This window comes from Lepidothrix coronata, unplaced genomic scaffold (genome assembly GCF_001604755.1).
Source record: "Lepidothrix coronata isolate B3197 unplaced genomic scaffold, Lepidothrix_coronata-1.0 Scaffold29, whole genome shotgun sequence".
In the NCBI taxonomy this organism is placed as follows: Eukaryota; Metazoa; Chordata; class Aves; order Passeriformes; family Pipridae; genus Lepidothrix; species Lepidothrix coronata.
Genome location: NW_016690209.1, coordinates 5,006,683 through 5,027,152, shown reverse-complemented (window position 1 = coordinate 5,027,152; position 20,470 = coordinate 5,006,683). Strand labels below are relative to the sequence as shown.

The 20,470-nt window shown below is 47.0% G+C and overlaps 1 protein-coding gene across 6 annotated transcripts in view; it reads right to left on the bottom strand.

Moving 5' to 3' along the window:
• Nucleotides 1–19,799, bottom strand: part of IL1RAP (interleukin 1 receptor accessory protein) — a 50,570-nt gene extending 30,771 nt beyond the window's left edge. For 2 of the 6 annotated variants that reach the window (XM_017810819.1, XM_017810825.1), the window contains exons 1-2: nt 8,209–8,260; nt 3,514–3,575 (exon numbers count right to left, since the gene is read on the bottom strand). In XM_017810819.1, coding sequence (XP_017666308.1) covers nt 3,514–3,575; nt 8,209–8,258 — 112 coding nt within the window. In that variant the 5' untranslated portion in view covers nt 8,259–8,260. Of the gene's footprint in view, nt 1–3,513; nt 3,576–6,998; nt 7,072–8,208; nt 8,261–19,370; nt 19,557–19,696 lie in introns of those variants that run through there. The other 4 variants (XM_017810824.1, XM_017810821.1, XM_017810823.1 and 1 more) reach the window with 4 other exon arrangements.
• Nucleotides 19,800–20,470: the final 671 nt, after the last annotated feature.

Below are 20,470 nucleotides of genomic sequence, written 5' to 3'. Positions count from 1 at the left end.
GTAGAAGCTAGCCCCAGTTCTGGGCTCATCCTACCACACAGCCTGTCTGAGAGTCTGATAGTTCCCCAAGGGAGTTATCAGAGGCATCCCTATGCAAACACGATGATTCCTCCCACCAAAGCACTATTTATGCACAGCAGGTACCAGCTAACACTTCATACATGTCCTTCAGATAATCAGCATGAGGCTGCTCCTCCTCTCATGGCAGCAATATTCTGCTTTTGCAATTCCCTAAGACAATACTCCTAACCACCATCCCCTCCCCAACCCTCTCCCTGCAAAAGCTGAGAATTCTTGGAGAGTAAGAGAGCAGCCTGGTTAGCAGAGAGAGGAAAATGGAACAACTACAGCTATATCTTCTACATAAGTCGGTATCTAACATCAGCTAGCTTTGTTCAGAAATAAGAACATAACATTATTCTGCATTCACACTGTTCTTTGTCCAACTGCTTTTTCATCTCTTTTAAGCCAGTGTATATTTATATGACTTCAGTAGTGCCAAAGAAATAATTTTAAGACCAGAACTGGGTCCATTGGTTTTTGCAATCCTTCTCTGGATATCAGAACATTGGGTGCACTAAGCATCCTACAACACAAGTGGGGAGCCTCATTTCCAACTTAGGGATGGCTTAGCTAGGCAGTTAAAGCAAAAGACCCCAAACACCATTGCAAACACTATGCCAAAGGTCACAAGTAAGGAATTCAAACCCATGCAGTGCAGATCATGTACACTCTTAAGACCAGAAAAGATCTACCCTCGCATACAGTATGAGTGAATAGAAGACTCAGGCACCAATTCAGTCTCAGACTCCACATCTTTTACTCTACACTACTCAGATCACATTTCTTTCCTCGTACAGTTTGCACCTCCCTTCCGGCAAGTGATTTTGTTGCAGCACCAGCCTCCATACGCAGCAGAAACAGCAGAGCCCAAAGAACAGATGTTTAGAGCCACAGTGCTGTAGGCGAAATCTGGGGGGGAAATAAAGTTTATGGATTTATCTCTCCAGTAAGAAGCAGGGTAAAGCACAGTGCTGAAGCTTTCTGACACATTGCCAGGGAGACTGTCAGCCGTACTGGATGAAGTGGATGGAAAGGCTGCTTGCATCACAGCCAGAGCAGGGCTGGTATTTTAAAGCTGAAATTTAGCAAATGTTGGCTCCTCATCTCCCCTGCAAGCTCACAGAGCCTGGGACTCGGCAGAACCGGTACCCCTGGCTTGGGCAGTCTCTGGTCAGTGTTGTTGACCACACTGCTCCACCAGGAAGGATGGCAGAGGCAGAAAAGTGGCAACAAACCACAGAAGGACTCTGGTCCCTGCCTCCAGCCTTCCTCAGTCCAGCCTTGGCTGGAGAGAGAGCTGGTCCCGACAATACAGGATTACATGACTTAATAGTCAAAGCACAGAAAGACATTCATCTGAAATGACAAATCCCTACCAAGTTACACATGTTAAATATCCCAGGAGCCAGGTTCCTCACTGAGAGCTACCCATCTCCATGGCCTTGCTTGGTGTTAGGTGACCACCAGGGCAGCTGTAGACTGGGCACAGCCCTTCTGCATTCACTCCAGATAACCTCAGCTCTGGTCCCCTCACCCATGCTTCCCGTTCCTGAAAGAAAAAGCAAGCCCAAATGCTGCAACATTGCCAGAGCAACTCTGGTTTCCCATACTGCTCTGTATTTACAACTTTGCAAGGGTGAAACGAGCTCCAGTCGCCTTTTGGTGCCAGCCTCAGGAAAACCCCACAGTGTAACAGAGGGCTGCACAAACAGCTGCCCCTCCATCCATCTACAAACAGCCATCCAGGCCCATCATGAATAACAGAAGACATTTTGACAGCCCAAACTGGTTTATGATGTCCATGGCATAAAAAGCAAGCTCTGAACTGAAGAGTGTGTCTGACACCACAGACCTCCAGATAATTAAATGCATATACTGCATTGGATTTGCAGGAGAGACATATTTTAACTGATCACGTGTCTCATGCATCACCCTTTGACACTTATGTTCTTGCAGCGCTCTACAAGGGCTCTGAGCATCCTGTACAGAAGACCTCTGCATGGAGGGTTCTGGTTCTGCCAGATCCATTGGCAGGAGCCTGTGTTTCCCAAATGCCAGGGTGCTCATTTTCACGGCTCCCAGATGACTGTATCAGCTTTTAGGGTAGCTCTAACATTTCCTGGGCGATCCTGGTTCAGTTGCACATACCTCCCATTTCTGAAAAAGCCCAAGATGACTGCACGTGGGGTGTCATAATGCTGCCTCAGCAGGAGGAGGATATTGCGTTGGTGGAGAGTAGAACAGCATGTCAAGAATCACATGCAAAGCAGGGATTTTCCCAGCGAGCAGCAAAGATCCATGTCACTGGATTCCTCCTTCCCTTGGTGCTCCTGCTACTTTGGGTTTAGCGGAGGAGACCCGGGCCGTAAATTCTTTCTCCTTTGCTGTTTCCTCATTGCTCACCACTTCCACCCAGTCCCTGTCAGCCAGGATGGGACATCCCCTTCCAAAGACCACAGCCTACTGTGAATGCCTGCAGCCCTTGGGCAGCCCAAGGAGGAGAAAAGCCTCCCAGCCTCTGTGATGAACACTGCACTGAAATGAACCTTGCTGAAGTGCATGATGTGAATTCGGCCATGATAATTCAGTACAGTCCAAGAGGGAATGACACGAGAGCTGTTCATCTGGTCAGGATATTATAACTTCTTGTTTGTCCCTTGCTGCAGAGGGACAAAGGTTCATGGGGGAGGCTAGTCAATCCTCTGCACAGCCCTTATTTCTGAGCATTTCCCCCCACAAAACCAGCGCCTGTTCTTTCCTCCCTCCCCCTTTCCACTCGCCTCCTGTAAATCATGCTGTCTCCTTCCGCCCCCAAATAGGAAGTCCGGAGCCGAGACATGCACAATCTGCCTCTTCAGAAGAGCTGGGCTGAACGTGTGCCAGAGGAGCTGCGAGCATGACAACATATTTCCTGTCAGGAAAGTGACTCAGTGAGACGGGTATCAGAGCTCCTCTTACTCCACAAGTTCCCCTCTCCCCTTGCATTGCTGAGGCATGAGTCAGAATTGGAGAGCCGAATCTCAGCCCCCTCCGGATCCAACCAGGAATAGCAGAGTTCAGGTTCAAGTCTGAGTCCTGCTTGCAATTCAGTGACAAGTCAACACCACGTGCCAAGCTCTGGTTTCATCCCTTACAGAAGGGGAATAAAGATACTGACCAAGTGGGCACCTTGAATTTACAAAGCACTTTTAGGTCGAGGTGGTGCTTTCTGCTATTTGCTAATGCACCCATTTACACCAACTACACTTGTAGCCTCCATACATGAGCATTGTACAATACCCCACAGAACTAGCATTGTGTTCAATACTTTGCTGAAGCATTTTACACACAACCCTTTAATCCAGAAATGCTGTAAATTCTTAAAACTCGCTGCAGACAGTTTTATTCTCTGGTCTCAGGTCAGCTCTTCCCACAGTAAGTAGGCAAACCCATTGCATGCCATGTCCTTACCCGAGCCTCTGCTGAGGGTGACCATGGACAGCCAGAGTGTAACCAGCAGGACCATCTTCATCCTGCAAGACAAAGCACACAGAGTTTCTGGTTATTTGACACTGTTTCATCACTGCAGGCAATTTTTTAACTCTGAGTGTGTGTGTTTATCCCTCCATCCACCCAGTGATCCTTTAATTCTGGTAGGTTCTTTTTTTATTTCATTAAGATGCCTTGAGTATAGTATCTGCGTTGCATTGCTCCACCTGTGGCAGCTTGCCAAGCCTGGGAGGTGACGGCTCTGAAGAGGACAGCCCAGATCATTGATTCAAGTCACTGGAATAGTCTGTATCTTGAAGCACAAGGAGTAAAATAGGTGCTTGCAGGCTAGAAATCCTGACCTTTGACTCCCAAAACACTGAGGTCCTTTGCCAAGACCTCATTTGGCTCATTTCTAAAAACAAGTGCAGAAAGCACTTGCGACAGTGAGCAGCAGCTGAAGTACAATTGCACTGAATATGTGTTTGACGGTTCAACAGGACAACCACACCAGTGCAGTCCAAACTGGCAAGGTCTGCTGTTGGTGACCTGCAAAGAGGCTGGTTGCCAGGGTCCTGACTGCTTCACTCTGCTCCTACAGGCAGTGGAGGCAACACAAGGCCTCACCAGCCCTTTCCAGTCAAACCCTTCTTTGAACAGCCACCTCACAGGAGTAAACAAGCATCAGGTTTGTAGGCTTTTCAGAAATGATCTGAACAAAGGCTTATACTTTCTAAGCAGCTCTGATAAGCAAAAAACAATCCCAGACTTTTCCATTCCTGCTACAGAGCACAATTTCCTGTAATTTGAGATAAATGTACATTGCCAGAGTTTCACTGGCTGACCGCTCCCGTATCTGGCATTCAGCTCTCAGAGCTACTCGCTCACTGGAATTAAATCTCCCTCTGTTTCTAGGTTTTTCAGGATGCAATTTATAAGCTGGTAGTCATGAAAACTGACATCTACTGGATGCTCTCATTAATGGGGTGAAGGTCGCATTTGATATTCCTAGGTGCTGTCAGATCACAAAGGGAGAAGAGATGGTTAAAAGGCTGAACTTCATCAAAGCATCTCAGCTCCGCCAGGCAGATGCAGTAACGAGCATGGTGATACTGTCAGGAGTGTGCTTACCAGATGACAGGGAAACCTGTTCCATCACGGTGGGTTAAAAGTGTGGGGAGAGAAGCCACAGAGCTCCCTTAAACGCATCCCTCATAAACCTGTCCAGAATATATGCAGTACACAGAAGGGCTTTGAGCATAAGCAGAGAGCACCTATGATTGCACAGATTGCAGAGATTAACAGGAATGGGATACGTGAACTGTACTTCTCAAAACCCAGCAGCGGATATTGAATCCTTTCTTTTCAATGCTTACATCTGAAAAGCCTTTGTGCAATGCTTTCCTTCTGCTGGGCTCATCTCAAAGAGACAAAGGAAATCCGGAGCAAGCCTGCTCTTCCCTGCACAGTCCATGTGAAGGGCTGTAGATCGCCTCTGAAGCCATCAGGCTTTAAAAAATGGGCAAGAAGCAGGGAAGAAAGTGAATCTTCTTCCCTGAGGTTTAGTTGAGGGCTGGTCATCCCCTACTGCCTTCCTCCAAACTGAAATACCAGCTGCTAATCAAACCCTTCCTCAATGCCACCTACAACCAGCTCCCAATGTTACTTAAGAATATTCATAGAGAAGAAAGAGCATTCAGTACTCCCACCCCTCGGAGATGTTGAAGAAAAATAAAACATCTTTACACCATCAGATCGGACAGAGAGAACCAACATGCTGCACTTCTGGTAGGAACTGAGGATCTTTTGGTAATTTAGATGCTCGAAGAGAGGGGGTGTAAACAGCGACAGGGAATCATTCCCATAATAAAAATCCCTCGTGATTCCCTCTCCATTTGTCATTAGCTAAATGCACGGCGTGTCCTAACTCACCCTTATTTTCCTATAATTCTCTCCTGCATTTTGCACAAATCAGACTGAATTCAGCCCTGAAGCATGCAGGAACAACTACTGACTTTGGATGAGTTTATCTTGTATAGAGCAAGGCCATTTATGTGGCCCGAGGCCAAAATAAACTACTACATTTCACTCAGTGATACATGAACTCTGCAGCGAGCTAATATTTACATCCATTAGCTATGTTCACAGGAACATGCTCCTTTCAACTGTCTCAAAGAGCCACCAAGTCTCTGTTCCCACGAGCAAGGTGTCCAAGATTTCCATGCTCTTCCTGCTAGTAAGAAAATCCTTCCTTCTTGCTCTACCGAGCTATAAAATCAGAAGCCTTACACAGAGTGATTTACTTCTGGTTCATTCCAGGCTCTCCAGAGATCTTATCAGTGAAGGCAGACAGACACAGAGCCTGTCAGATTGCAGCAATTTCTCCATTATGGGAAAGGGATGCACTTGACCACAGCCCTGGCTGCTCTCACAGTGTACAAAATGCAAGGGTCCATGGAAGGTATACATACAGAGTCAAGGGCTGGTCAAGAGGAGCTGTCGCAGCCTCCTGGATGCCCTGACTGGGCCAGCATTTGTCAGCTGAGATAAAGGAAGAGGATACTCTCTGTTTGGTAAAGAAATGGAGAGCTCACATACTCAGTGAAGAAGATAAAGGGGACAGTAGGGCAGGATGGCTTCTGCAGTCCAGCTCCATTCCTGTGGCACACGATTACTCAAAAAACCCCTAAAACCCCAAAAAAACAAAGCCACAGGATCTGATGGTTTGTACTAACACAGGTTCTGTGTACTAGTGCTGCTAGCACTGGGATGCTTTGCTTTAAATAGCCCCAAATCTGTGATCTACCCCAAACAGAAAGGTCTCCCCACAGCAGTCCTGTTGTCACACAGAGGGCATTGCATCCAGTTGCAGAGAGAGGGGATGGGTTTTGCAATGCCCTTAAGAACCTGACACCACAGGACTACAACCCACCCCGGTCTTGCCAGGAAGGGAAGAGTTTTCTCAACCTTCTTTGTTTCGTGACATCAGAAAGCATGTTGCCATTTTGCCTGTAAATGGTGCAATTCCAGTGGTGTCTGATGAACTTCTTATGCAATTCCGTAGCACTGTGCTGAAACACCAGCATCTCTGGCTGCAAGCGAAGGAGCCAGAGGCCAGGGAGTGCAAACCCAGGTGGCAGCAGAGGGGTTCACCCAACTGCATCCACCCAAAGCAAATAAAAATAAAAGCAAACACTAAAGGGAGCCAGGAATAAAATCAGTGAGCAGAAGAGCTTACCAGCTCAGAAATCACATCACAGCTAGGAAGCAGGCAATCAGAGCAGCCAGAAGACAGCTGGAGAGCTCTGATACATCCTCAGCACTTCAGGAACTTCTCACGAGACCAATATACTCTGAGGTGTTCTTAATATCTCCATAAATTAACATTTCAATAATAATAATTCACAGAGTGGTTGGGGAAAATGATCCATCACAGCCACTGTTAGAATTTTTTTTAAGGAACTTACTTGATATGTTCACTTTGTTTCAAATCAAAAATTGTTCCCTGAGCACTTTCTTCTTCAAACTTTCACCTTCTTTCTACAGAGGAGCAAAGAAAAGTGGGGTGAGGAGAAACACAGTCACAGAAGTGTCTCCTTAACAGCAAAGAGGGTGGAAAGGCTTGTGTTTTGTTTTTTTTTCATTTAGTACTGGTCACAAGTGGCATTTATGTCAGAAAAAACCATTAATATTTTCATATAAAACACCTTTTAATAAAACACCCTTTCCAAACAGACCTCATGATTCAAAAGAATCATTCACTCCTGCCTTTAGCAGCACAGACCCCATAAAGCCTATGCACTTTCTAAACAATTATAAAACCCAAGATAGATGTCAAATAATTAACAAAGAGAGCTGCACTCTAAGTAACTACTGCAGACCTATTCTCAAAGACACTGTACCAATTCTACAAAACAATGCTGCATTTTCCAAGAAAAGTACCTTTGTCCCTCCTAACCACAGGCATCTAGGGAGGGCTGGTAGGTTTTCTGCTTTTCACTGAGAAGTCACACTATGGCCTGCAGAACAAAAGCACCCTTCAAAACCTTGCCACTAAGTGCTCTGGCTGAAAGGGCATTTATAATAAAGCACTTTCAGAAAGAGGAAAAAAATAACTTCAGCCAGAGCAGCTTTTACATAGTATTTTCTTTCTCTAATTCTGTCCAAAGTCAGAAGCATTTGAGAGCATAGGACTGGCCCCAAAAACTGGGATGTAGACAGAGGAAGGCTAGCAAAATCCAGAGTGGGATGGCTTAGGAAATGCTTTGTTTCTAAGCCACATGGACTTGAGGATGAAGGCTGAGTGATGGGCTGCAGAGCCAGGCTGGTGCTCAGGAGAGAGGTACAGCTCCTCTGCTCCCACATCACAGTGTGCTCACAAGCCCTGGGTCCCTGCATCCTCATGCAGCAGCATTGGAGAAGGCTGCTCGATGAGTCTGCTGTGTTTTCTTATGGGGAAAAATAAATGTACAGTTCAAGTAAATTCAAAGAATCCAAAAGGCAGACAAAGGGCAGCCTGCAAAAGCAACTGCAGAAAAGTAACAGCAAAAACACTAATGGAAAATGGGAAAAGGCCCTTCTGCCCTCCAGGAAACACTTTTGCTTTTCAGTACGTGCAGGAGTAAATCAGACAAAAGGGGGAATTACTGTAGCATAAACCACCTCGGTGCCACTTACCCAGGATTTGCGCAGTGTCTCACTGGCCCTGCCCCTCCTCTGGAGGCCATTTGGGCACTACATGGCACCACCCTTTGCTGTGGTGTCAGCAGTTCCACTCTGCCCAAAGCGGAGCCACTCCTGCAGAGAGCTGGCCAGTCCCATGGGCAGCCCCCCAGAGGAACGGAATGTTACACCGCAGTCTCTGGGAATGGGGGTAGAAAGACAGGTGACGGGGTTCAGAAGTCCAGCCATTACTCCTCAGGAGGAATAAACACGTTCATTACAATTTTCATTCCCAGACATCTTCCAGGAACAGAACGGGGAGGAATCGAGCAGCAATTTGATGATAAAAGCCATAAGCAGCTCGGAGCACTTTCCCTGCTCTAGTGCATGCTATGCCACACTCGTCACTTCAAACACAGGCACACTGACCAAAGGGCCCCCAGTGCTGTCCTCAGAAAAACATTTGCATCTCCTCTAAGGGCAGGGAGTCCAGTTTATCTTGGCAGGAGCTCCCTAACAGCCAGCACATTTCAGCAGGAATCAGCCAGGGCTGAAGCCTGCCCGGCAATCAGGGATATTGCAGGAGCCATAAGTGTGACCCAATCAGCACATCTAATGGTGACACATCCAAGGCATGTGCAGGGACCTGCAAGATCAACACTGAAGTCCCACTTCTGCCAGGGTGGCTGCACTCACCAGGCTATCACATGCCTGACAGCAGAGCGGGCTGAAAGGAATTTGTTCTGAAATGTTTCTATTATAAAAGTAATTTATGTCATCAGAACCAAAGGAAACGTTTCAATTTGAGCAGCCTGAAAGTTTTTCACCAGCTAGAATTACAGCAGATATTACACACCTACTTTTGTAGAGGGAAAAAAAAAATAAATTACTGGGAGTCAGATGCAAAGTTGCCCTGGTGAGAGGTGTCCCCTGTCACTAGCACAGAGCATCTTCTGTCTTGCTTGGCCAGAGCTGGTCACTTGAACACAGGACCTGGAAGCACTGGCTCCCAGCACTGGGGAGATACAGTGCCCACACACACCTTTACACCAAGGTCTACCAAGTACCCTGAAGAGAAGGGGGGAAAAAAAACTAAAAATAAAACCAAACACACAAAACACACAACAAAAAAATCTGGAAACAATCTTCTCAGTCAGTGGCTCAGCCAGCTCATTGCCAGCCAAGGACATGACATCAGGCATCTGAGGTGGTTCCATTTGCCTGTCAACCACCACAGCCCCTACCTGGCCTCCTGCCTGCCCATCCAGGCCAAGGGCTGCAGTCTGATGTCTTTTTAATAATTAATTTTCACTAAATCCCCAGCATGGGGAGGAATGAACCCAGCAGTGTGCCACCCCAGAGTCACCACAGGAGGTGGTCCCAAGCTATTTCTCCCTCAACAGAGCAGCACAAATTGCATGAGCAATGCTACAAAAGCACCAAGAGCTCCTGAGGGCAGAGCAGGCAGCAGCCTCACCTCCAGCTCAGAGGCTCAGGGAAAATTGCAGAGATTTTCATTCACAGTGAGTCATTTCTGGGAGCTTCCCTGGTAGTGCAAGATTTGCCTCTGCCAGTGCCAATGTTTGGGACATGGAAGCGATTGCCAGGCAAGGAATTTGTGATTTGCTATTGACATTTAGATACCATCTCCTGGCGTCCTTTTGGCTCAACGGATTTAATACTAATAATCAGAATTCAGATGAAGAAACTATTTTTCTCCCTCTCAAAAGGAAAAACGTGGAAAGGCAGGGGTGGCTTGAAAATATGTCTAAAGAAACTCAGTACACCCTGCTTCTCTTTGCAGTTCTCCTGGGGTCCTCTCAGGACTTGGTAAAGCAGAAATGCTACAGATCTTACGCACTGCTCTGCTGGAAGCCAAGGTGCCACTGATTATACTCTGGCAGCTATTTAGGAGGCAGAGCACGCTGCATTTCATACATCAAAAATAAACTAGCACAGTAATCTGTCATCTCTACAAAATATGCACACCTGGACAAGACAAATAAACAGCTGGGGCTACCACCTAGAGATCTGTGGAGTGGGCTGAAGAGGGGCAGGTAGAGCCACAGCTATAAAATCAAACAGCACAGACTACAAATGCATACATGCTGGCCACCAAGCAGTTCAAACACCAAGCTACAAGAGCACTTCTGTGCTCAAGCAAAAGGTATCCAGCCAAGACAGTCTATTTTTTAAGTCTGAATAGCCAGGGAATGAAAAGTGTCCAACAGCTTCAAAGAGAGCTGGAATCTTCCATGAAGCCAGACACAATGCTTCTATTTTGGATGGCAATGTTATAGTGAAAGGAGAGTTCTGAGAAATACCCACATATTGCACTACCACAAAATAAACTGATAAACTAATCTTCACACAGAATAAAAGAAAGCTGTAATCAACATAGCTCAAAGACTTGAGAAGACTTAAGGAATCCAGAGCGAGATTCCTCCCTTGCTGGAAAAATTCCAATTAGTTCTCACAGAGCACCTGGAGACATCTGACGTGCATTTAATTTACACATTCTGCCTCCTGACCTTTTTACTGGTTTTTCAATGTAAGCAGCTTCAATATCCTCCCTAAGAGGTTGTTCCACTGCTGTGGTGGACACAGCAGCACATCCACATTGTGCAACAGATTGCACAGCAGCAACCCCAAGTTAGCTCTGCCCAAGTCTCTAAAACCAGAGAACACAGTGCAGATTCGAGCAGGTTTATCAGCTGGGTTTACTGCCTTTCACACCACCAGCCTGCAACTCTTGAACCCCAGAGCAGCTTCCCAGGAGAGGTATCTCCTCATCAGTCCAGCCTGGCACAGCCAGTGCTCTGCTCACTCCATATCTCCACCATCACACCAGGGGCTACACCCAGCCCTGCCCAGCACTACCTGCAAGAGGGTCTCAGTCTCAAAAGCACTCCAAGAGTTTATTTTCCTAAGTTCAAGCCCTTGCTGCCAGCTATATACCTGCTCCTTCATTTCATCTCCTCCCCTTATAGCCCTCAGTGCTTGCAGATCAGATTCCCACGGTGGCTGCTCTATATTCAGCCATCATCTTCCCCTTCTTGTTCCTCCAGAGAGGGACACAGCAGGCAAAAATCCTCCAAGCACCACCATGCTCCAGAGCACATCATCACTCTTTCACTTCCCTTTCCAGAAGTGCCACAAATTCCTCAGGTAGCCTGCAATGTCTCCAGCACCGCAGCAGGTTTGCCCATGCTGTTGCCAGTGGGGAAGACCCAGCTTTCCCCGCAGCATAAGAGAAGGATCTCCTTAAGTGACTCTTGGTATGCTGGGATAAGCAACGTATTCAAGGGTAAAAGCAAGTCAGATGAATTTTTCAAGTTTGGGCCACACAGCATTTCCACACCGATACTTATATTAATCATGTTAATTTAATCCCATTTAGCCTTATACGTAAAAGCAAACAAGAATAAGACATCAAGATGCTTCTATCCCTGTCTGCAGCTCAGACAGGCTGTTCTAAGTGTACTTTACACATCAATCCATGGCAAAATTTAAAGCAATACTAAAACAGAAAGCCCAGGAGCTACTGGCCTCTCCCAGGACAGCATCCCATTTACAAACAGTTCTCCAGAGGTCCTTCCAGCCCTCCACATTCCCAGCCTACCCACTTGGTCCTCCTGGTGACTATTCGAGCAGCTTTCTTTTGCATACTGCCCCTTCCTGGTAAGCATAGTACAGCTGCACTCTGCAAAGGGGACTAGAAAAAGCCAGGTACACACAAAAAAAAGAGGAGGTAAAGAGAGACAGAATGAGATAATCCTTCCCCTGTGATGTGTACTGGATTTGCTCCCCATGTCTCTAACATTTCCTTCTGCAAATATTCAGTTGCACCATCACAAGGAACTTGCTCAGGCTCTGCCTGCACTGACTCCAGCAGTGCAGCTCAAAATTCAACCTTCAAACAACACCACCCTGATTTTTAAGTCCTGGAGCCTTCTTTGAGAAAGTCTGCTCTCTGACCCACAGCATGTACACAGTGCGAAGGCTGAGATGGAGCTGCAGGCAGCAGTATGCTGTGATTGTCATCAATATTAATTATTTGGGGAGAATACGATTGATCTCATGAGGGCAACGAATTCATTTCCCCAGCTGAATGACAAACAAAAGGCAATACATTCGCTGCTGACATTTCCAAAGGCTACAAGGAGCAGCGACACAAGGAAATACTGCTGTGCACTAAAACCCTGCTGCAAAGGGCCAAAAATCTGAAAAGCCTCCACAATTTTAATTTCTGAGCACTTTCAACGCCAGGAAGTGGATGTCTCAATATCCTGAAATCTGTGCTGACCCTGGCCCTGGGCTGGCTCACTTCTCTGCATTGAGAGGAAGTAATCACTGAGTGTCTTTAGAAAGCTCGGTTGAGTTTCCCTCGTGCTCTTTGACACTTTGTGTCAGCAACTACAGTCATTGCACCTGTCGGACAAGGGGGGAAAAAATGCTTATAAAGGGGGAAACATTACCTTCCTGGGTAGTCACAACCTAGGGCTATTCAGCACCGCTGCAATGCAAGATGCAGCTCCCCTGTGCAATGGGAGAAAAGAAAAACAAAGTAAGCCTGGAGAAAAACATTTCCATCTCTCCGTGACCTTGAGTCAGGGTGTCTATGTTTGTGCAACCTCCCAAGAAGACAGAATTAAACAGCCTCCCTAAATTCCACATAGCAACATGAGAGAGAACAAGGAAGGTGAAGAAAGGTAAATTGCACTGAGACTGCAGTTATTTTTTCAGGAGACTGGATATGGGGAAACCCAGTCCGTGGGGATGTTACTCCAGTGGAGTCTTAGATTTGTCACGTCGTTCAGTCACCCCAACACATCAATCCTGTCTGGCTCAAATGAAACCAGCACAATTTATTACAGCAACACATTTTGGGATCCAGCAGCACATCTCTGTTCATTCAAAGAGGTTGGGTGGCCTCAAGACCTCCACAGCCTGCCAGCTGGGCAGCAACACATACATTCTTGTCCCATTACCAAGACCCCTTCTTAGAAACAAGGGCTGGAAACTGTCTGTGTCTTGAAGGAAGAGGGGGGAGGCAGCTATTTCCAAACAGAACAAATCCAATTATTTGTATTAGAGTGAATTTGCATGGCTCTTACTGTCAAAATCAGTATTTTCTAATGATCTGAGCTTTGACTCAACAGATTGCTAACAAACTTATGTAGGTGGGGCCCTGGATGGTACTACGGTGGGAGGGAGGTGAGATCGTCGTACTTATTGCAAACTAAACTCAGAAAAAATAACTAGAAATTTGGACTATTTACTCTGCCATTTACTATACTTCTGTAAGTCTCCAAGGTCGAAGATTTTAAAGCAGTCTGCTAGTTAAGGGTAGAAATACAAATTTCTGTTAATGTACATGAAACCTACATGTAGGCATAAGTCACCAAAAGCAGTGCAGAAAAAATTGTAGTGCCTCCCTGATAATCAAGCATTAGAGAACTTATAAATAAATGGCTGTTCCCTGAACTGAGTGCATTAGTAGAGGCTTCTGCAATCTGTGCCTCTGTTTCCCCAGCCACATTTATAACAGCCTCTCGCCACCTCACACCACAGCTGTGCATCTTAATGTCTCTAAAGTGCTTAGAGATGCTGAGATGAAAGATAACATATGAGTGCAAAGTATAGATTAATTCCCTGAGCTCAACAGTCAGTGGAGCTGATGGGGCTAAATGTCTCACCTACCCATCATATAAAACTGAGGTTCTGAGCCTGTCTTAAATAGTAACTACTTAAGCAATAGCTCCCTTGGAACAAGTCATTTTGAGGCTGGTTAGTCGGGCACATGGAGCCTCAGCAGAGGGAAAACACAGAAATGCAGTATAGTACTATGAAAAATAGATGCTTTTCCAGAAGGTCTCAATCATGTTCCTATAGAATTTGGTAGTGGGATTTCAACTCATTTCAGTTAGAGCTGTTCACATTTTAGCAACCAGCACATTAAGAACGTGGCCAAACATAATTTGAAAAGCTTTTTCCACTTCTGTTTGTCTTTTAAATTATTAAAAATCCAGTTTAAATAGTGCAAAGAAAACTTTAAATTGAGCAAGATAACTGTTGGCATCCTTCCAAGTAGACAGCAAACCCCAAAATGTTGCTGCAAATCCAACAGATGGGAGTTATTTTTCACTCTTTAAAATTTCATTCCTTTGCACTGAGATTAACTGTAATTAGCTCTTTATTTACATCTAACACAAAAAGGTAAAATGACAGAGAAAGGCAACTATAACCACAAATCATGGGCAGAAAAAGGAAAAAAAAGGCAAAAATTTCCTCTGAGAAGAAAACATATCTTTCTCGCCAAGTAGGATAATTGTTATAAATATATAGTTAAACAGCTCCACAGCATCCTGTCACTACTCAGTATAAACATTTAGGTCACTGTTTTGCAAGCTTTTACACACAAGTTGATCAAATATCTAAGAATCATCCTCTGAATATCTAAAAAATCTCACATCCCTATAAACGGACAGCATCAGGCCTAAGGGAGGCAAGACACTCCATGTCACTTTTATTTCAGTCACAGAAGGGATTAAGGAAAACAGTGAGGAAAACAAACAAACACACAACCAAATAATCAAACCCAGCAGCTTTTCCAGATAAAGGGAGAGGTATTAAAACTTACTTTTTTTTCTTTTTACCTTTTTTTTTTTTAAGTCCTCTTCTAATTCTCATAACACTTTGGATTAGTAAAGCTGAAGAGGCCTCTTAAGAATTGTAAGTGCATGATTCATGCTGTATCTTTGCCTTTCAGTTCCACAACAAAGCTGGAGCTGCATGTGGAGCCCACAACCAGCCTCTTACCATGCTACTGCCAGGCTGCACCAGAGAGCTCCCCACTTGCACCCAGACAACGCACTGACCCGTGGCCACGCTGGCTCAAGATGAAGGTCAGATCCAAAGCTGTAAGGGTTAAAGAACAAAGCTTGCCCAGCCATGCCTAAGCAAGCTGCTAGCAACAAAAAAAAAAAAAAAAAAGAGTGAGCAGGCTTAAGGGTAGTCTCAAACGCTTCTGAACCAATTGGAAACTCTGCCATGCCAGCTCAAGGATCCCAATACCCGTGACAGACATGGGATGGGAGTGCTAGACCATTCCGTTTTCCTTCCAGGAATGATAATAGGTCTCTTTCTGGGGACACCAGAGAGAGCTGGGAAGAGCTGGATGGCCCTACTCTGAGTGGAATTTCCAAGGTAATGGCTCCCTAGCACCTCCCTGGTGTTCCCAGAAGGAACCACCTACCAGTTCCCCTGTTCAGCCCAGGATTCATGGCAATCTCTTCTTCTCTGCTGCAAACAGAGCATTTAAGTTAACAGTCCCTTTTTGTTAACACATGTAAATGTAAAACGACTCCATAAGAATCAATGTAACCTTTTCATATAAATATAGAGTCAACACATAACAAGTGAGGGCGTAGAAGGAAAGAGGGAAAGACAGCAAGAAGGATCCAAACACCAAGAACCTAACCTTGACTCCACTCACTGCAAAAGGTAAGGACTGGAATAATTCTCATTTACTCATACGAGAAAGGGAAGCTCTCACACTCTTTTCTTCTCTTTCCCTAACGCTCTCAGATACTTCTATCTTTAGCCAATTATCCTTGATGTAGTTTTCTTTAAATTGTAATTGTATAATCATCCAGACTCAGGGGACACCTGTGTCAGAGGAATTCCTGGGGATATATCCCCGTTTGATGAAACTGAGAGTTGTTAAATTAACAAACGACTGACTAAAGATACAATTCTTCACTTGCAGTAGAAATTCTGTTTTACAAGCAACTATTTTTAGGGAACCCTATAACAAAATACATACACTTGTATGTTCATGTTCCTGTATTTTATTTTCTGTCAAATAAGACTCTGAATTTATGAGTATCATGTTCTGTGCATGTGCCTTATTGGGACCTCTGAGGCTGAACATAGCAAACACACTGGCCAAGATCGCAATTCCCAGTAGTGTAGGCACCATTTGAAGTAATTTCCCCGAATCAGTTCCCTTCCTACACTCTCGCCAAACATACATCTGGCTCAGTCGCGTGCCAAAGCCCTACACATACCAACACTGTGGCTGAGGAATGGAAGATTAGCCTTCTGCTTTGCAAAAACATTGGGGTGGGGGGAGAAATCCTAAAATACCTCCCAAAAGGAGAAGCTGTTTTATTCCAGTTTAGCACTGACTGAAGCTCAGCCACACGTTTTGGTGACGGCAAAGCAGAACAAAGCAGTTACAAACCACGGAGGGAAAAAACCCCACCTGCACGTGGGCCCCCAAGCTGCACACAGGGTGCAGAATTGGTGTGGAGAAGGGGTCAGCGTGGCAAACCTGACAGCCAGCTTTGCCTTCCGCCTTTGCATCTGTCCCACTTTGCACAGCTGGAGGAGCACCAGCTCTCACACACCAGGTACAGAGATGCTACCAGCCCAGGCTGCATCAGAGGAGACAGCTCTTGGCCCTGCTTCTGGGGGCAGTGAAATCCATGAGCTGTGTCAAGAGAAAGGCTGGGGAGGAAGGAGGAGAGCAGGCAATGTCTGAATTGTGAGATCCACTGCAGAAGGTGTTTCAGTTCCCAGATAACGTGGTGCTGTTCACAGATTTCAGCTTATACAGGCTTTTCCATATATCTATTTTTATTCCTGAAGCATTCCCCATTACTGTATGATGAAAAAAAAAAAGACACGAGTGCACTCACATGCTGATATCTTCTTCCTGACTGTCCACCTGGCTAATGCAACCTGTCCTCTCAGAATCAAGCTGGGGCATCTCTCCCACACCACTAGTCACAAGGGTTACCTCCATCACAAGTTTTTGCAAGTCAGTCTTGCTGAAATGAGAGGTCACTTAACAAGAGTAGGGGACTCAGGACAGATGGGGAAAGGAATATGAATCATGTGCCTGCCAGAATAACCAACATAGAAATCCAAACATAACAATAAGTGAGAAGAAGGAATAAAAACACAAGTTCTGGCCTCTTATTCTGAAAAAGTGTCACGGTTCCTCCTTAGAGCTGGCATCTGGTTCATGCAGGTCTTGAAGGAATAAAGCTGGGACAAACTCTCTCTGCCTTGTTCTTCCTATATGCATATTTCAGAGCTTAAAATCACAGCACTGAGGCCAGCAATGAGGCACTTTCCATACCTTTGTGTATCCAGGCACCATCCAAAATGCTGCCACATCACTCTCCCTACCCTCTGAAGTCTCTCTTACCTATATGTTCCTGCCAGATACTTTGGGGTAGCACTACCTGACCAAGGGTATGAGTCTGCTGGAGCCAAGACCACCACAGTACTTATCCCCACTGCACACTCACTAATGTTTTAGATGCAGAATACCTGCACAGAACCACAGAGTCTGGAAGGAGAGAGCCTAGATGTGTTCAGACACAAGTTTTCCTTCCAGACTCTGGAGGGACCAGAGGACCTTCTGGACTCTGGGGAGGCATGGACAGATATGAGCAAGCACTGCTATTCCTATATAATATGTAGACACTTTGAACTCAAGCTACAACCAGAGACATGCAAAGCAAGTCACAGGGCTGTGAGAGTGCAGACCTGCCCTCTGCCTTGCACAGAGGCACTGCACAAGAAACATAACCTCTCACCCCACAACCCCCATGCAGCAGCTCCCGACTTACCAGCTTAATGTTTCCTGTCATTTCAGTGCCCTGCATGCTTCCACCACCCCAAGTCCTCAGGGTCTTACTCTCCATGTCCCTCATTATCCTGCATCCTTAACTGCTCTTACAGAGAAAGTGTTCCCAGGGACACCAACAACACCACACCTATTTCCAGAGAAGGAGAATATCTAGGTATTAGAGCTTAATCCTCTCTGCTTGCCCTCTCCTGCTCACCAGAGGCAGGCAATGGAGGCAGAAAGCAGGACCCTTTCCAGCACCAAGCCTGCCCACCAGAAAGTCCTTGGGCTGGAGTGATGCTCTCCGTGCAAACGAGGGATGCCTTTCCTGCAAGGAACACAGGAACACATCTTCCAGAGCTGCCAAAAGCAACCTGTTATAAATGACCCTCTAAGTTATGAGATATGGACCCTCCACGGTACAGTTAATAAATAATACCCCACAATCCTTCTAGGTATGGAAGTGTAAGTTCTTCTTACCCAAAAGAGGCACTGTTAAAAACAGAGTGTCAGGAAAATAATACTTTTTAATCACAAAGGAGGTATCTTTTTGAAAAATATAAGGAGCTTGCTGCAATCTCTCAAATCCAGAAGTAAAAAGCCTCTGCTAGGACAACAAAACTGAATGCATGGAACAAAAGCCATCATTTTATAAGAAAAAAAAAAAATCAGTAAAGCAAACCAGAATTTTATCCAAGCATTATAATCAGCTATTCACAAAGAAGAGGTTAAGATGGAAAGAGAGAGTGTGCATGTGAGAGTGCATTTATAATCCATTTTACTGTAACATTCTAAGGCCCCGAGATCGGGATTCTGTTGTGCCAAGCACAGTAGAAACCCCAAGAAATCAGCCCAGGCTGAGGAACAAGCACTGTGCCAGGGGGAAAGCAACATTGGCACAGAAAGGGGACACCTGAAACAGTGAAGCCCTGACAGGTTCCTTTTTCCTCACCTTCTTTTTCAGGAAATAATTCCCACCATCCAGTTTCCCTCCAGGTAACCTCCCAGAAATGCTTCTAATAAGGGGGCATCTGTTCCCAACAAACACACAGCAAAGGCCATCTTGCTGGCAGTATTTAATCGCTTCCAGTCGGTTTTCTTGGACATGTCTCTTCCACTTTATTTCCCTGCTGTGGCTTAAGCCTGATCCCTTCCTCTCCCCGCTTCCTTTTCAGATATGTGTTTGACAGCAGAGGAGAGTAGGTATCAGAGGCTCCCACATTTGCAATACATATGATAAAAAATGAAAGTTGAATTCATGTGTAAGAGCTCCAGCCAGGAATATCTAGATTTCCCTGGCCCAAAGGAGCGAATTTAAGGAAACCACTCCGTATTTTGGAGACCGGGGGTATGGTCAGCAGGAGCGCCGGATACACAATCCGCGGTCCCGCAGCTCGGTTCGCCTCCCGCACACACACAGGCTCCTTCCCGAGGGATCGCGGAGGGTCCCCCGAGGGTGCGCGGGGGTCCCCGGCCCCGCGGTGGCACCGGCCCCGCCGCCTCCTCCGCCCCGCTTCCCCCATCCCCGCACCTCGCTCTCACCGTGCCGACCCGTCCTTGCCCAGGCCCCCGAGCACTGCTCCTCGGGCTCTCCTGAGAGCTTCCTCTTCTTTCTTTCTTATTTTCTCCCCCGTGCCAGCCGAGGAGTGGGGGCTGCTGCGGCCGCCGCCGCCACCACCGCCCGCCTCACCCCGCGCCGGGGCTGGAAACCTCCTGCTCCGACACAAACTTTCCCTTCGCGTGCGGGGAAGTTCACGGCCAGGGCGGGGCGTGTCCGGGCCCGATCCCCTGTCCCTGTCCCTGCCCACGCCTACAGGAACGGGATGTCCCCGCCTATCCCCACGCTCCGCGGCTCACCTGCGGACGCGGGGAGTTCACAGCTGTGCCCTGCGTCGCGCTCTGCTCTTCTTCTTCCTCCTCCTCTTCCTCCTCTTCTTCTTCTACCGCTTCGTCGTCCCCGATCCGCACCCCGCGGCTCCGCTCCGCCCTGCCCGCCCCTTTCCCCGCGGCCGCGCTCCGTACGCGCACGGGGAGGGTCCCCCCGCCCCCGGCGGGTCGCTCCGGGGAAGCGGGATCGGAGCCGGAGGGCGCTGTGTGAGAGGGAAGCGGCCGCGCTGTCCCTCTCGCAGTTAGCGGGGTCCGGCCGGAGGAGGCGGGTGCGAGGCGGGGTGTGCGGGGCCACGGCTCCCTCTCCTGGCCGGAGCCGTCCTGCCGGCGGGAGCTGCCTGCAGCCGGGAGCCAGGGGCTGGCCGTGTGGATGGTGCCCATGCCGCAGCCCCTGCGCGCTCTGCGGGCTACCTGCCCCCCGGGAAAATAAAAGTTTCTCCTTCTCCCCTCTGATGTGCTGGGATTCCCTTACAGGAATTTCCTGCCTGGGCTCGCTGGAGAGAGCTGGCAACCTGGGCGCTTTGATGCCACCTCATTCCAGAGAAGTGACACCTATTTTTGCCGTATCCCTGCCACAGATGCAGCCCAGCTGAGGCTGAAATTGTTGATGGATGAGGAGTGAGCACCTGTAACAGGCTGCAAGGGCAATGTCAGTGAGTCTTGGGAGCAGAATAAGAATCTGCATAGATTTGGGCTAGCACCTGCTTCTGAAGAATGTGCCTGGAGATAATCAGTGCAGCCCCT